This window comes from Macadamia integrifolia, chromosome 12 (genome assembly GCF_013358625.1).
Source record: "Macadamia integrifolia cultivar HAES 741 chromosome 12, SCU_Mint_v3, whole genome shotgun sequence".
Lineage (NCBI taxonomy): Eukaryota > Viridiplantae > Streptophyta > Magnoliopsida > Proteales > Proteaceae > Macadamia > Macadamia integrifolia.
In genome coordinates, this window is record NC_056568.1 from 27,436,298 (window position 1) to 27,451,164 (window position 14,867).

Sequence of the window (14,867 nt, forward strand, 5' to 3'; positions counted from 1 at the left end):
GGGGGAGAACTTTTAAGGGATATCAATTATCATAGCTTCCTGATGCTGTGAATATGTTTCAAGTAAAGCAGAAATACAATTAGAATTCCAAATAGGATCCTTTATAAAGCTTTCGATAGTGGTACGTGATTTCTCTATGTGGATTGCAGGTTCTGCTTTCTCTTCCATGTATTACAACCCAGGATTTACTTGCTTTTGAGGAGGCTTTGACAAAGACTTCTAGTCCTAAGGAACAAAAGCTGCATATGAAGAGCCTGCTTCTATTAGCTGCAGGAAACAAGTTGAAAGCACTTGTGGCTCAGAAAAGCACAAATGTAATTACAAATGTTTCAAGTAAGTAGTGTGGCATTTATTCTCCTGATTATTTTTTTTTTCAATGTTTTGGGAAGTTTAAGAAAATTTATATGCATTGATCATCTTATCACACTTATTATCTTCTTCAAGGCAAATTTGATTTTGGAATCTTTTTCAGTGTGCACTAGTTTCCTGTGCAATCTTTGCTTTTATGGTTAATTTTAATTAGATGAAACTAAGCATTTAGGGTTGCAAGAGGAGAGTTAAGGGTTTGCTTTCCATCATTGCAATTTGTTTAAATGTTCACTTTTCACGATTAAATAGTCATTACTCGCATATTGTTACGGCATCTAGGCGATCCAAGGCGTTGGAGGGGGCCTAGACGCAAGGCAACCAAGGCATTTGCATAGGCGATGCCCTGACCAAGGTTTAAGGTTTTGGTTTCGAACAGGCTCGAAACTGAAATATTTTACAAAACCATTCAATTTTGGTTGAAATGTAGAAGGTTTTGGATGGTTTCGAGGCTAAACTGGCCAAAGTAGGTCCTGAAACTTCTAGGAAACCCTCGTTTAGGCCTTATAAACATAGTGGACCCTTAGATTGTAAAATAACATACCCAAAACTACAGTTTGACTTTGGACCCTAGTTTGGTAGTATACATTGTACGTTGCTGTATACATTCTCTAATATGGCCTATTCCACACAAATTTAGTTCTAGAACACATATAATTCAATCAAAACAACTAAAATATGCATTAGTAATGAATAAACATAAAATTATAAATCATTCCATAATTATCAAATGTTATACATGGTTCATTACAAAGAGTCAAAGACATGGGAGTGAAGAATACAAGCAAGTCACCCCGCTGCCCATGCTAGATTCCTAGTACCACGTCCTAGTTTTGGGGAAAAGTGATATACCTTCAACTTTGAATCTTGCACAGAATTTTCAGTCTTCACAAATGCAGCAAATTGTCGCTTTTGATGTGTCCTAGTACTACCCAACAACTTGTTCCACTCTTGTATGAGAGGGACATGGCAAAAAATACAAAAAACCAAGTTTCTACAACCTAGAGTCGAAACTAGTGAAATGGTTCAAAATTTTAACCCATTTCATTTGAAATTGTACCTTTTATATTAAAGGTTAGGTTTGACAACACATATTGTCAAATTTCGCCTAGACACATACTGAAACAACACATATTGTCAAGTTTTGACCTAATCTGTGCACTTTTTATATATCGCATGGGTTTCGTTTCGACATTTGTCAAAACAGAGCTATTTCCTGAATTTACGCAAAAGTTTGGTGATGCCTTGAATCTTGGCTTTGGCATCTATGGTTGCTTGTTCCTTTAAACTCCTACAAGAGAATAAGATTCCTTTTCAATGGTTTGTTTGAACTTGGAGTCAAGATTCAACAGTGAATTTTTGTTGCTTCTATAGTGTTCAACCAATGAAGCCTTATCCTATTAACTTGGGTCAGATATGGGAATCCGGTTCATCCATTCCATTCTTACTGGGCATAAACCTTCATTCAATAATAGCTCTTAATACTTTTGCTAATATTTCAATGCAAATCTATTTTTTTATTATTATTTATTTTGGCCTCTGATCATTGTTTTGAAAATCGGATCAGATCAGAATCGACTGAGACCGATTACTGATACCGATCCGATCCGTACCGATCCACTTGTAAGGTATAAGGGTAAAATGGTCCAAAACACCACTTAAAAAAAGGGGGGGGGTTAAATTCATCCAATCTCCACCGATCCTGAGTTGTAAAACCTTGCCTTCGATTTTTTTTTTTTTTTTCTTGAGCTTCAACTAGTAAAGTTTTGCTTCTTCCTAATGCAATTATTGCTCTTAATAGGACATGACCAGACCATTTCATTCAATGCTTCCTCATCTTGCCACCTAGTGGTGGTACTCATCCATCTCAAACTACTCTTTATTATCTATCTATGATGTTTGCTCGACTTCGCAATCTCTTGCTCCATAAAACATGGTTGGTCCAATAGCTGTCCTATCAAAATTCTTTGTACAATTTAACGGTATAAACCAATTATGTAGCACTCCTGAGCCACCTCTTCTCTCTATAATTCTATTAAGAACATTCTCCGAAGCTTGTAGTACTATTTGTCATAGTTGTCAAGCATTTGGGTGTCCAGGTGGCTCAGCTTTGACTGGCCCCTTGCTGGTGTCACCTTGAATATCTTCCACCTCGATCGCCTTGGTGCCATGATAACTATGCTATTCATTATTCCGTTATTTTGGGAAAATTTTATATCATTTGTTGTTGTCTTTGCTAAGATATCTCAAATTTGGTTCTCCAATAATATTTAAGGGCGAGTTAATTGATGATTGCACTCTACTTTGGCTTCTTGGTTCAAATAGTAGAATCTTATAAAAAAAGTATGGTGTGGTTCAAAAAGGAAACATCAGCACTGACCAACTGTCGATGTGTGACAAAATCATGACACCGATGACATTTTTTGAGCATAACCAAGGAAAATACACTTGGTAGCATGCGGAGATAATTTATCAAGTCCAAGGTGAAGGTTGTGAACAAAACTTGTGCAGCCAAACACTTGTGATGGTAAACTAAATAGAGACGATTGGGGAAAAACCACAGAAAAATAGGATTGATTTTCAAGCTCAGCAGATGGCATACGATCATTCAAAAAACAAGCACTTAAAAGTCACTCTAGTAAAACTTTGGAACATGTGTATCAAACATTAGGGAGCGAATTACTTCCAATAAATGCTAGATTTTCCTATCAGCAACACCATTTTGCTGGGGAGTAGAGGGTACAACTAGTTTGATGTGTCATGCCATAATCAGAACAACATTCAAATGTTTCACGTTGGGTATACTCTATAAAGTATTATTAGAACGAAAGATTTTAACGGACACACCATACTAAGTCTATTTCATTATAAAATTGCTTGAAAATCGATAAAATTTAGAGGATCGATCCTTTAACACATATAACTATGTCATTTGGGAATGATCATCAACAAAGGGAACAAAATATAAAAAACCAAAGTGGCTCTTAAGACGACACAAACCTCAAACATCAGAATGAATTAGAAAAAAAATAATAATAATAAAAGGAAGAACGTCAAACAAATCACAAGAAGGGGTGAAGTACAATGATGCTTTCCAAGCTCACATGCCTCACACTCAAGCGAATTGATAGTTTTTCAACTAGGAACCATATGTTGGAGCTTGAAAATGGAGAAATGTCTGAAATGATAATGCCATTGAAGGGGAGAGGACACGGTAGAGTAGTAGTGGCGACATTAGGATCGACGCCATCTAAGTAATATATGCCATCATTCTAATGCCCTCCACCAATTGTCTTCCTTATCTTGAGATCCTGAAAATACAAGAAGTAAGATAAAAGGTAAATGAACAATCTAAGGCCTTAGTCAATTGGCTAACTGTGATAAGATTTAAAGGTAATTTAAGTGCATGAAGAATAGAATTTAGCATAGCAAGAGAAGGTAAAGAAGCACAACCAGATACAGACACCATACAGACACCTGAGTGGAAGATCAGCAAGTATGACTCTAGAGGAATGACTAATCTTTTGAAACAAGGAAAATACATGGGACTTTCTAGTCATATGAGAGCTGGGACCGGAGTCAATGTCCCATGGTGTAGAAGAAGAGGCAAAAAATGCAGTAGAACTAATGTAGACTAGGATAGGGGTCTAACCAAGTCTCAGCTTCAGGATCTTTTAATCTAAGAACAACCATAACTAACCCAACATCATAACAGAAAATCAGAATAATATAAGATAGACCAGCAGGCTATCGACTTCAATATGGCAATACTAATCAGGTCAAACCAGCAGCAAACCTTTAGAACTAAATCAGGGACTGAAAGTAGTTCAATGGGATTCAAAAGCAACTGTAATCCATGAACCAAAGTTTAACACAACAGCAAGAATTAAACCAGTCCAATCGATCTCAGTTCTGGCCAAGGCAGATCACGAGAAGACAAAACCAAGAGATTTTATGTAGCTTCCAATCGGCTGGTCAGAATGACCCATAAATTGGATCGAGTTTCACCTTGGTGGGGAAGAACACTCGACCAGAATATCAGCCTTAATAGAGATCTCTAGCAGCTACAAGAGACAAGGCCGATTGCACAGAAAAGGGCAATTTCTGGGCAGAATATGAAGAGTAATTCCTGAGTCGATTAGCAGCAGCAGATCCTTGAAAACAGAGATTGAAAATACTTGAAAGAAGAATAAGAAAACACTTGTAGAACCACCCAGGCTTCTCACCTCAAGGCGTCGACCAGATCAAACACCAGCCCCATGGTTCTTGATCAAACACAAGAAGCATCTCAGCAGAGACATTGCAGTAGTTCTTAAAATCATGAGCTACTAATGAGCCTAATCTTTATTTATAATGGTGATAGAATTACAAAATAGAAGGTTCCTCAGAAAGGAAACCAAATATTCTCCTAATACAATAGTTACTAAAAACTGAAATTAGACACTAACTGAAATTAGAAACTAGTTGAAAAAGGAAACTAACTACTAATGACTTGACTCAATAACTTGACTCCTAATGAAACAAATATAACTCAAATCAATTCCAACTAAAAAAGGAAACTAACTAGTAATCCCGTACTCAATCTTAGAGCCTCCCTTTTAGACCCATAAAAGTGGTCTATTACACTCAAAACACATGGGATCAAAGGCCCAACATGTATGGAACCCAACCCTAGGTTTATTCCTAATAAAATAAGCCTATTTTGGTAATCTGCATCAATTCTCCCCATCTTGAAAAAATTCATCATCGAATTTTGCAGTGATGAGGAGGGAACAACTTGTGAATAGTAGCTATAACCGTTCCCAAACAGAATTCAGGTTTGTAGACTTTTGGAAGGTAGTTTTTAAGGCGTGGAGCTTTCTCTTCAAAGAACCATGATTGCATAACAAACTCTATGTGCTCAACCTTTGAATCAATACCAACTGTGAATGTCATGTGCATAGGGTTGTCAATGTTGGTGACCTTCTCATCAAGGATTGAAACAAACTCTTCCTTCTCATCATGAATCTCAAAGACTTGTGGAGTTCTTTCAATCACTACCTCATCTTCCACGGCTTTAGTCTTGTCTACTATGCTCTCTTCAATGGAGAATCCTTTAGTGGAGTCTTTTTCCATGGTTTCAGCCACCAAGACATTACTAATCACATGAATGCCATAAGTGCCATCATTATTAGTATCTTCCTAGTCATATTCATACCTACCATCATCATCATCATCATCGTCCTCCAAGGGGTGTGGATAAAGAGATGACTCATCTTCCCCATTGGGTTCTTCAATTTCAGCCATTGCATCAACTCTCTGCTTATATGGGCAAAACTTAGCAAAGTGTCTTATCTCTTGGCAATGATAGCACTGTACCTTGTTGTCTGTCATAGATGCTTTTCCTTTATAATCAGCCTGTGGAGGAAATGTGGCCTTTGGGGGTGCTGAACTATTAGGTTTAGTGGCTGAAAAATTCTTTGTGACCTCTCCAGCTTGATAATCAAACCTTCTACCAGCCTGTGGTAGAAGTTCCTCTGCTTGTAGGGCATTGTCAAAGCAATCCCTCACTGAGTATACATCAACACCAATTCCCCTGTTGATTTCAGCTCGCAATCCCAGTCGAAACTGAGATAGTAGTTGCCTCTCATTCTCCCTAATGCCTGTGCGAGAATAAAGTGCATCAAGCCTGTTCATATATTCGGCAACAGTCATAGTCCCTTGACGAAGAGAATTCAATTGATCTTGTATGCGAGCTCTGAAGTTACATGTTAAATATTTGTCAGATAGTTCAAATTTCATCTCCTCCCAAGTAGTAGGCTCTCTACCACGGTCTTCCAACTCTTGCTCATAGGTTCTCCACCAATCACGAGCAGCGTCAACTAGCTCAGCACGAGCTAGTTTCATCTTCCGTTCCTCAAGTAAGTCATAATAGTCAAAATAGTCATCCAAAGTAGCTACCCAATCATAGAACAATTGGGGGTCATGTCTACCATCAAACTCCTTCAAATCAAGCTTGATTTTCTGTGAATCTCTTGAGTACCTCTGAGGTGTAGGACATTCAGTCTCAAAATAACCCCTTATGTGTTCGTCAAAAGTGGGTTGCTCTACGTGAACCCTTTGTGGTGCTCTCAGATTAGAGATAGGTCTTCTGTTAGCTAACTAAGCAACTATGTTCAATGGAGCTTCCACCTCAGGTGGTGTATGAGAGCCACAGGTAGGTTGTTGTGCATTCATAAATTGTTCTGTCCACAAGGTTTGCTGTTTAGCCTTCAGTTCAGCTCTCATATTCTGTAGCATCTCCATAATAGAAGTTAAGGTGGGAGTGTTGTTCTCAGCCATAGCTCTGATACGACTTAATGTAGACTAGGACAGGGGTCTAACCACGTCTCAGCTTCAGGATCTTTTAATCTAAGAACAACCATAACCAACCCAACAACATAACAAAAAATCAGAATAATAATATAGTCCAGCAAGCTGTCGACTTCAATATGGCAGTACTAACAAGGTCAAACCAGCAGCAAACTTTTAGAACTAAACCAGGGACTGAAAGTAGTTCAATGGGATTCAAAAACAACTGTAATCCATGAACCAAAGTCTAACACAACATCAAGTATCAAACCAGTCCAATCGATCTCAGTTCTGGCCAAGGCAGATCACTAGAAGACAAAACCAAGAGATTTTATGTAGTTTCCAATCGGCTTGTCAGAATGACTCATAAATTGGATCAAGTTTCACCTTGGTGGGGAAGAACACTCAACCAGAATATCAGCCTTAATAGAGTCTCTTGCAGCTACAAGAGACAGGGCCGATTGCACAGAAAAGGGTAATTTCTGGGCAGAATATGAAGAGTAATACCTGGGTCGATTAGCAGCAGAAGATCCTTGAAAACAGAGCTTGAAAATACTTGAAAGAAGAATAAGAAGACACTTGTAGAACCACCCGGGCTTCTCACCTCAAGGCGTCGACCAGATCAAACACCAACCCCATTGTTCTTGATCAAACACAAGAAGCATCTCAGCAGATACATTGCAGTAGTAGCAGCGGAGTTTTTTTTTGTTCTTAAAATTGTGGACTACTAATGAACCTACTCTTTATTTATAATGGTGATGGGGTTACAAAATAGAAGGTTCCTCAAAAAGGAAACCAAATATTCTCCTAATACAATAATTACTAAAAAATGAAATTAGACACTAACTGAAATTAGAAACTAGTTGAAAAAGGAAACTAACTACTAATGACTTGACTCAATTAATAACTTGACTCCTAATGAAACAAATATAACTCAAATCAAACCCAACTAAAAAAGGAAACTAACTAGTAATCCCGTACTCAATCTTAGAGCCCCCCCATTTTAGACCCATAAAAGTGGTCTATTACACTCAAAACACATGGGATCAAAGGTCCAACATGTATGGAATCCAACCCTAGGCTTATTCCTAATAAAACAAGCCTATCTTTGTAATTAATCTGCATCCAGTATCAGTGAGCAATTGTAGCAGTGGATGTTGATGCAAATATCTCAATCTGCCGAGTACATTTAAGTGATTGATTTAGTTCATCTCATAATGGAGAGACAAGCTGACTACCTCCAGATGTAGAAGCAAGATTGGCGTCAGAAGATGACATCGCTGTAAAATTCTGATCAAAAGTAATTGTATTAGCACTTGGCAGACGACTGTTGAGCCCATTTGGGTTTACCATGCTTCGCCCAACATGTATCGACAATATGATTCATCTTGCAACAAGTACACTGATGTATCCCTTGATCAGGTTGCTGTCCTCTGCCTCTACCACCACCACCATGACCTCGCCTCCCCCTGAACCTTGAACTAGGAAAACCAGCACAATGGCCAAGGTTATCGCTATTTGAAATAATTGCTGAATTATCCTTGGAGGACGGTTCAGATTTGACAAGGGAGGGGATGCAATATGTTGAATTCAAAAAAATGCTTCATTCAGATATGGTATCTTCTCTCGCCTGCAAGAATTTGTCTTTTGACTGGCTGCTACTCGGTATCTAATCCAGATAAAAATTTAGCAACAAGAAACTCTACATGTTTAGATTTTAAAACTTCGAGATCAGTAGACAAAGGTTGGTAGACATTACGCTCATCCCTTGACTGAACTATAGTAATCACTTATCGACTTATCATTCTGTTTGAAGGAGAAAAGCTTCTTATAGAGATCGTACACTTATGTTTATCTCTGTCCACTCCATGTCTCTATCTCTTTCCTTCCCTCAAACAAGGGGCAAGGTTGTATTTTCACCGAAGGAGGGGAGAGAGACACATGGGAGCGCTGGCATAGGCCACGCTCCTGAACAGAGTTCTTTTTCCCGTAATAACAACTGGAACTCGGTGTACCTTTTTGCATGCATTCAAGTTACTCTTTGATAAAGTAAGACTAGCAGGGTTTGAATCTTTAATCCCTGAACTCACTGGATCTGTCACCTGATAAGCATTAGAACCATAAAATAGGGTTTTCTTTAATATGAGTGATGGTATTAGAATACTTAGATTAGATGAGAACTATTTTTTTATCTGTACCTATTCTATGGGGGGAGGAAAGGTGAGGACTAGGAGGCTCAAACCCGAGACCTGGTAGGATGGGCTTTACCACACCACTCCCTACCAACTGTGCTAGGCAGTTGTCCTCTTAAAAAAGGGATCATGTTTCAGGATATTCCCCCCAAGGGTCATGGAAGAATTGAATTCAGGACCTCTGGCTTTCCTAGGCTGGTCCCTTGCCACTTAAGCCATGCCCTTGGGGGTGGATGAAAACTTTGTTTCCTTAGTATTTGTCTTCCTTTGTCTTCTAAAGAAGATGCCCATGATCCCAAGGGCTTTGGTGATGGGACCCATGATGCTTTCACTTTGGACTTAGTGAGAGTGAGATATTTAGATCAGCAATTGTTCCAATGAAATCCTGTGGTATCCATTTGTATGGTCAGAGAAATGAATGGTGGACGGATAAATATTCCTCTGCATCATATATTTCTGGACCATATGAGTGGTTAGATGTTGTTTCACAAGATTCTGTTATAAGGTAGTCATAAACTGTTGGTGTCTTACTCAACAAATTTTCATTAAGATTCAATCATGCTTCCTTAATATATAGCATAATGCTGGAACTGGAGAAATTACCATCGGGTTTTTTCATCCCCTTGTGGTATTTCACTGTTGTCGTTTTGGCAGCCCTTGTACTCAACCCCACCCCACACCCCCGGTGGTGCAGGCAGAGTTTCCTTTGCCTTTGTTGATTAAATTGTTTCTGTCATGCACAAAGATAAATTTCCATGTTGGTAATTGAATGATATTTGTGTAAAGTGCATTTCCGTTGAAGAAGTTGCTATTTGTCTGTACGTAGGCTTGAGTTTTTGTATAAAGCTTTGATTAACAATTGACATGATCTTCTCATGGACCTTTTTTCACCTTGTGTTTTCCAGCGAAGACTCGTACAGTTGCTGGTCCTGAGGTAAGCGCAGAGGAAGATGATGTTGTGGGATTAGCAGCGATTACATAACCTGTTTTCCAGTACCCATTTTAGCATGATGAGTGTACAGAGATAGATTTTACTTCAAAGGGAAAATCATGGCAAATGTGTTTAAAGTATGTTTACTTCGGCAAGTCTCATACCACCCCACCCCCAAGAAAATGAAAAAAAAGAAAGAAAGAATCTGCATAGTGTCTTCTATTTATTTTCATTGGGCAAAATTGTATAATTTAGTGTACAAAACTATAGTCTGGGGCCAATGTTGTGGCGTGTACCAATAGCTTTCAATGTGGGAGTTGCTTGCAGCCTTTACTTTAAAATGGATGAAATGAATTCTCCTAGTAGAAAATGAAGGCTTCCCCCTTTCTTACTCCACCTAACCAAGGTTTAAGAATCTCAAGATTAGGCTTTATTTTTGGGGGGTCAAGAATAACTTTCAAGATCCTTTTGTTTATGGAAAGGAATTAAAAAATTTTCTTCAGCTTTCTTTTGAACACAGAAGTGCAATACAGGTGAACAACCACTAGACTACCATTCAAGTAAGTCACGTTATTTTCCATGTTGGGATAAACATTCCAAGCCCACATTGATGGCAGAAAGTTCATTCCTTTCTGAAAAGTTATACTTTTGGGCAATCTTAAAAATAAGTTAATCAGATCAACCTATTGGGCCTGACTTCAGGATGATCCCTTCAATAACTGGATAATGTTATTCTCTACATCTTTATCCAATACTCATCGGTTTTTGAAGGTAGTTTCAAAACTTGTAATCAGTTTCTAAAACTCGTATTTGGATCGGAATCGGCTTGAATTGGTCTGAAAAAGCCTTAGAATTGGTATATCTGAAGAATATTCCCCTGTTATTATGATTTAATCTAGGAAAATGCCTTTTGACTGGACCAAAATCAGGATCTATGATCTCCGATTCCAGTATGAATAGGGCGATTTGCTGATTCTTTAAACCCTGATTGCCCCATGAATCTCATTTCGTCCCTTGCCTGCCCTTGTGGTGGTGTGGGATGGCTTGGAATAACGATGCAGTTTCTACCATGGGATTATAAGTTTATTTACTTTGTATTAGTGGCACTTATGCATCGTGTGCTAGAATTGTGTGTTGATTACATAATTTTCCATGCAGAGTTGTGTTTTGAGTCATTACTTTTGTGCTTAACAGACCATCAAGAATTCGTTTGATCATTCTTTTTTTCATAAAAATAGGTTGAGTGATGAATTGCCTTAGTGGTGGACTAATACACGTAAACAGCCTTGGCTTGGTCGATTTATATTGATACGTTAGGTAAACAACAGATACCTAATTATAATCCGTCATAATTTGTATGTGCTCCTACATTCATCGTTGATTTCGAACCTTCATGTCAATCTCATTAAGTTGGGATAAAGCTTTAATTGTTGTTGTAATAATATTTTCAATTAAAAAAAAAAAAACATAAAATCACATGTCCCATCACTGAGCAACCTGTTCTCTCATCATTATATAAATGTAAAGTGGAAGAGCCACCCAGTGTTCTTCCTCTATATATATATATTATATATATATCGAGGAATATCTGTTAAAGTCGTAGATTTCCACCTAACTTGAAACCCTTCTTTCACATGTCGAGTTTCTGGCCAGGAAGGTACCCACTTGGTTCAACTGGACTAGTTGAATCTTTGGTAGGCTTGCCTGATCCATGTATAGACGTGTCAAATATGCCTATTTGTTAGATCAATGTACCAACCCCATCCGTAATCCACTTGCAAAGACATACACATCCCACACGCAACACCCAGAAAACAAAAAATTGAGTTCCCAAATCACTTTCCAATGATACAAAAGTCAAGAAAGAAGTCATAGGACCAATTATCCAACACCAAACAAATCCAACCACCCCTAAAAACAAGAGAGAATCTACAGAAGACCGGAGAGATAAACAAACATCCAAATCAATGCTACACTGTAAAGTGACAAGAAATGGGGGGACTAGAGGAGGGGGTGGAAAAAAACCCCAGTGACAACCTTGATATCAACCACTGATGACCCCAGAATAACTGAAAAGCAATAATTGAACAATTATAAGTAACAAAAATTCTTTTGGTAGGACAGTGCATCATTATTTTCTATAACCTGATCTTATATATCTCAGAAATTAGAACATGTAAAGCTGTGTATAGAGTGAAATCCCTCCAATAATAAATAAAAGATACAGTATTTTTGCAGCAAATGCCAGCATGTATACATTTATGCTGAGAATTAGCTTACTCTCTTTTACATAGATGTTATAACAAGTGCTTGATCTGTTTATTACTGATCAATTTGAGCCGCTCTCCCATATTTTCGCACCTTCTGTACCAGCCAGCTAATAAAGGAAATGCCTCGGAGCTCCAGACATCTTATATACCCTTCAATGATGCTTTCCCCATGACAACATTTAGTACCAATGCAGTCATATTAAGTTTCAGAGAAGAAATACATAACAAGGAAAAGGAAGTAAAGCTCTTACCTGAAACTCTCCTAGTCCCAGCTGCACAATCCTCACCAGAATGATGGATCGACTAAGAAAGCCTCATGGGAGAGTTCTCATCAATTGTCCAAACAAAGTTTGGCCTGTCTAATCTAGGCCCTGCAACTGATCGGTAGGCATAAAGCCTTTCAACAGGACTGTCATCTGCCCTAGAATCCGGTGGTCCCCTCTCGTCAATAACCTCCACATTGAGCCTTTGCTTCTTCTGACCCAATAGCTTACAAGCTCCAAAACTAACAGAGCATGAAGACATCCAAAGGGATCGCATTGTCTCCAGCTTTGATGCATTGGCCAAGAAAGCTTTGTCACCAAAGGGGCAGTCCCGGATCTCTAGCTTCCGGAGGCTCTCACACCCGGACAGCACATGATGGAGTCCCAAGTCACTATCCCCAGCGAAGGCCACTGACAGCATCTGAAGCTTCTTAGCATGAGTGCCAATGTACTCAAATACTCGATCTGTGAGGAGACCAGAGAGGGAAAGGCGCCTGAGATCCTTGCAGTGCTCCACAATAGCACCGAAGCCCGCATCAAGGGGCTGTAGGGTAAGGTAATCAGGTGTATGAGGCTCAAGAATGCATAGACGGAAACGAGTCATGTTGGGACGGTTTCTAGCAATGGTAAATAAGGCAGCGTTGGACATTTGGCGGCAGAAGTAGAGCACTGAATGAAGCTTGGGGCAGCCCTCAGAAACAGAGACAAGACCCTGTTCTGTTAGTGAGACATTCTGCTCTACACCATACGGGTCTGAAGGAAATACTCTCAGTTCCCGCAGGTCCTTGCAAGATGCTGCAAGAGCACCAAGGCCACTATCTTCGATGTAATCCAGTACCTGCAGTTTTGTCCTAATATAGGTCAACCACGAACAAGGTACAAAAACCTCACATGTTGAATGTGAAATAAAGAATGACAATTAGCTTACACAGAATCACTCAGGACATACCAACAACCGCTGCAGATTCTGACACTGGCTAACAAGCTTGATAAGATCCATGCTTTGGATAGTAGCATAGCTCAAGTTCAACGATGTGAGTCCACTACAAACAGGGTAGATAGCTGGAAGATAAGCAGGGACCACCTCCCATAACCCAGAGAGGCTTTTAAGCTCCTTGCAGCCTGCAAAGGCACTTGCGAGCTTTGAGTATAATTCGGGGCGGACCTCAGCTGAGTAGATCCCTGTACCTAGATCAACCAGCTGAGGGGCCCGGCAGAGGAGGTTGGCAAGCTTGTCAAGAGGCACAGCTTGGTTTAGCCTAAGGGTCCTCAAGTTGGTGCACCTTCCCACCAGACGTTCCAGGGCAGAGAAGCTCACCTCCCCCTCCAGGCATGCAAAGTTAAGGGAAACCAGTGAAGTACATGACTCAGGGAAATGGCTGAGCCAATTTCCACTCACATCATTCACTTCAGTCTCCAGCAAGTCTAACTCTCTCAGATTCCTGCATTCACAAAAGGGATACAGAGAACAGACTTAAGACCAATATATGGAAGCCTTGACAACTTAACAGCAGCAAAAAGAAAAAGAAAAGCAACAGAACATTTTCTGCCAAATCCAACTTACTATGAAATTTAAATGAAAAAGAAATGGAACAGCAACGCCATTCAATAAATTATGTTAATTATGGGGTAAAGTAATGGAATTTTTAACTTAACCAGTCTAGGCCCTTTCTTTTGATTAACCAGTCTAGGCCCTTTATTTTGACCATTCAAATATGAGATAGTTATAGAACCCAATCTAACTATTAAGAAAAGGGGAGGGGCATTGGTAGGTCAAAATGAGTAAATGAAGCATTTGAAAAAAAAAAAAAAAAAAGAAAAGAGAGAGAAGGGAACTATTTTGCTACCAAATCCAACCAAGCACAAAACGTGAGCCATGGTAACAAGAAAATGAGAGAGAAGTCAATGGAACTGCAACAACATGTCGTGAATTTTGAATACCACCATTGTAGCGAAAACTGTCTTTTATAAAATGAAACTTATTAATCTCCAGAATAAGATTTTCGCATTTGCCCATTGAAGTACTAAATACGGTTGCACCACAAGAATACCTAAATAAATTATACAAATATGAGGAAATAAAAAGAGAAAGGAATCCTGGAATCGGAAAGAACCCACATTGTCGAAGAGGCAACCATTCAAAATCCGGAAAAAACCCCACAACCAAAAAGCCACAACAAAAGCAGAAAGCAACTGAATGATCCTCACAAGATTACCCACATCGATCATTCAGACACTTGACTACTCTCCAGATCTCTGAGAAAGAAATAGGAAAAACCAAAAAAGCTAATTGTAACCTCAGAACAATAGATTCATATTCCACATGCCAAAAAGAAGCATCAGAATTCGCAAAAGCAAACAAAGTTCAAATCGTTCACGAATTGAAACCGTAAGCAAGCTAAAATTACCATCACAGCTGGGATCCACTTCAACCTAGATTAACAAAAGAGGCGCACAAAATCCCCGCCAGTATTCTTCCATATACCCCACCCCCCTCAAACCAAAAAAAAAAAAA

At 39.0% G+C, this 14,867-nt stretch overlaps 2 protein-coding genes across 5 annotated transcripts in view; one reads left to right on the forward strand and one right to left on the reverse strand.

Moving 5' to 3' along the window:
* LOC122057700 (protein HASTY 1) overlaps positions 1–10,215 on the forward strand; it is a 43,925-nt gene extending 33,710 nt beyond the window's left edge. The window contains exons 21-22 of one of the 2 annotated variants that reach the window (XM_042619907.1): positions 150–333; positions 9,794–10,215. In XM_042619907.1, coding sequence (XP_042475841.1) covers positions 150–333; positions 9,794–9,870 — 261 coding nt within the window. In that variant the 3' untranslated portion in view covers positions 9,871–10,215. Of the gene's footprint in view, positions 1–149; positions 342–9,793 lie in introns of those variants that run through there. The other variant, XM_042619908.1, reaches the window with a different exon arrangement.
* Positions 10,216–12,008: 1,793 nt separating this feature from the next.
* Positions 12,009–14,867, reverse strand: part of LOC122058161 (protein TRANSPORT INHIBITOR RESPONSE 1-like) — a 3,860-nt gene continuing 1,001 nt past the window's right edge. The window contains exons 2-4 of one of the 3 annotated variants that reach the window (XR_006133693.1): positions 13,302–13,794; positions 12,341–13,190; positions 12,009–12,239 (exon numbers count right to left, since the gene is read on the reverse strand). Coding sequence is in view for 1 of the 3 variants with exons in the window: in XM_042620685.1 (XP_042476619.1) it covers positions 12,393–13,190; positions 13,302–13,794 (1,291 nt within the window). In the remaining 2 variants the exon portion in view is untranslated. Of the gene's footprint in view, positions 13,191–13,301; positions 13,795–14,867 lie in introns of all 3 variants that reach the window. The other 2 variants (XR_006133692.1, XM_042620685.1) reach the window with 2 other exon arrangements.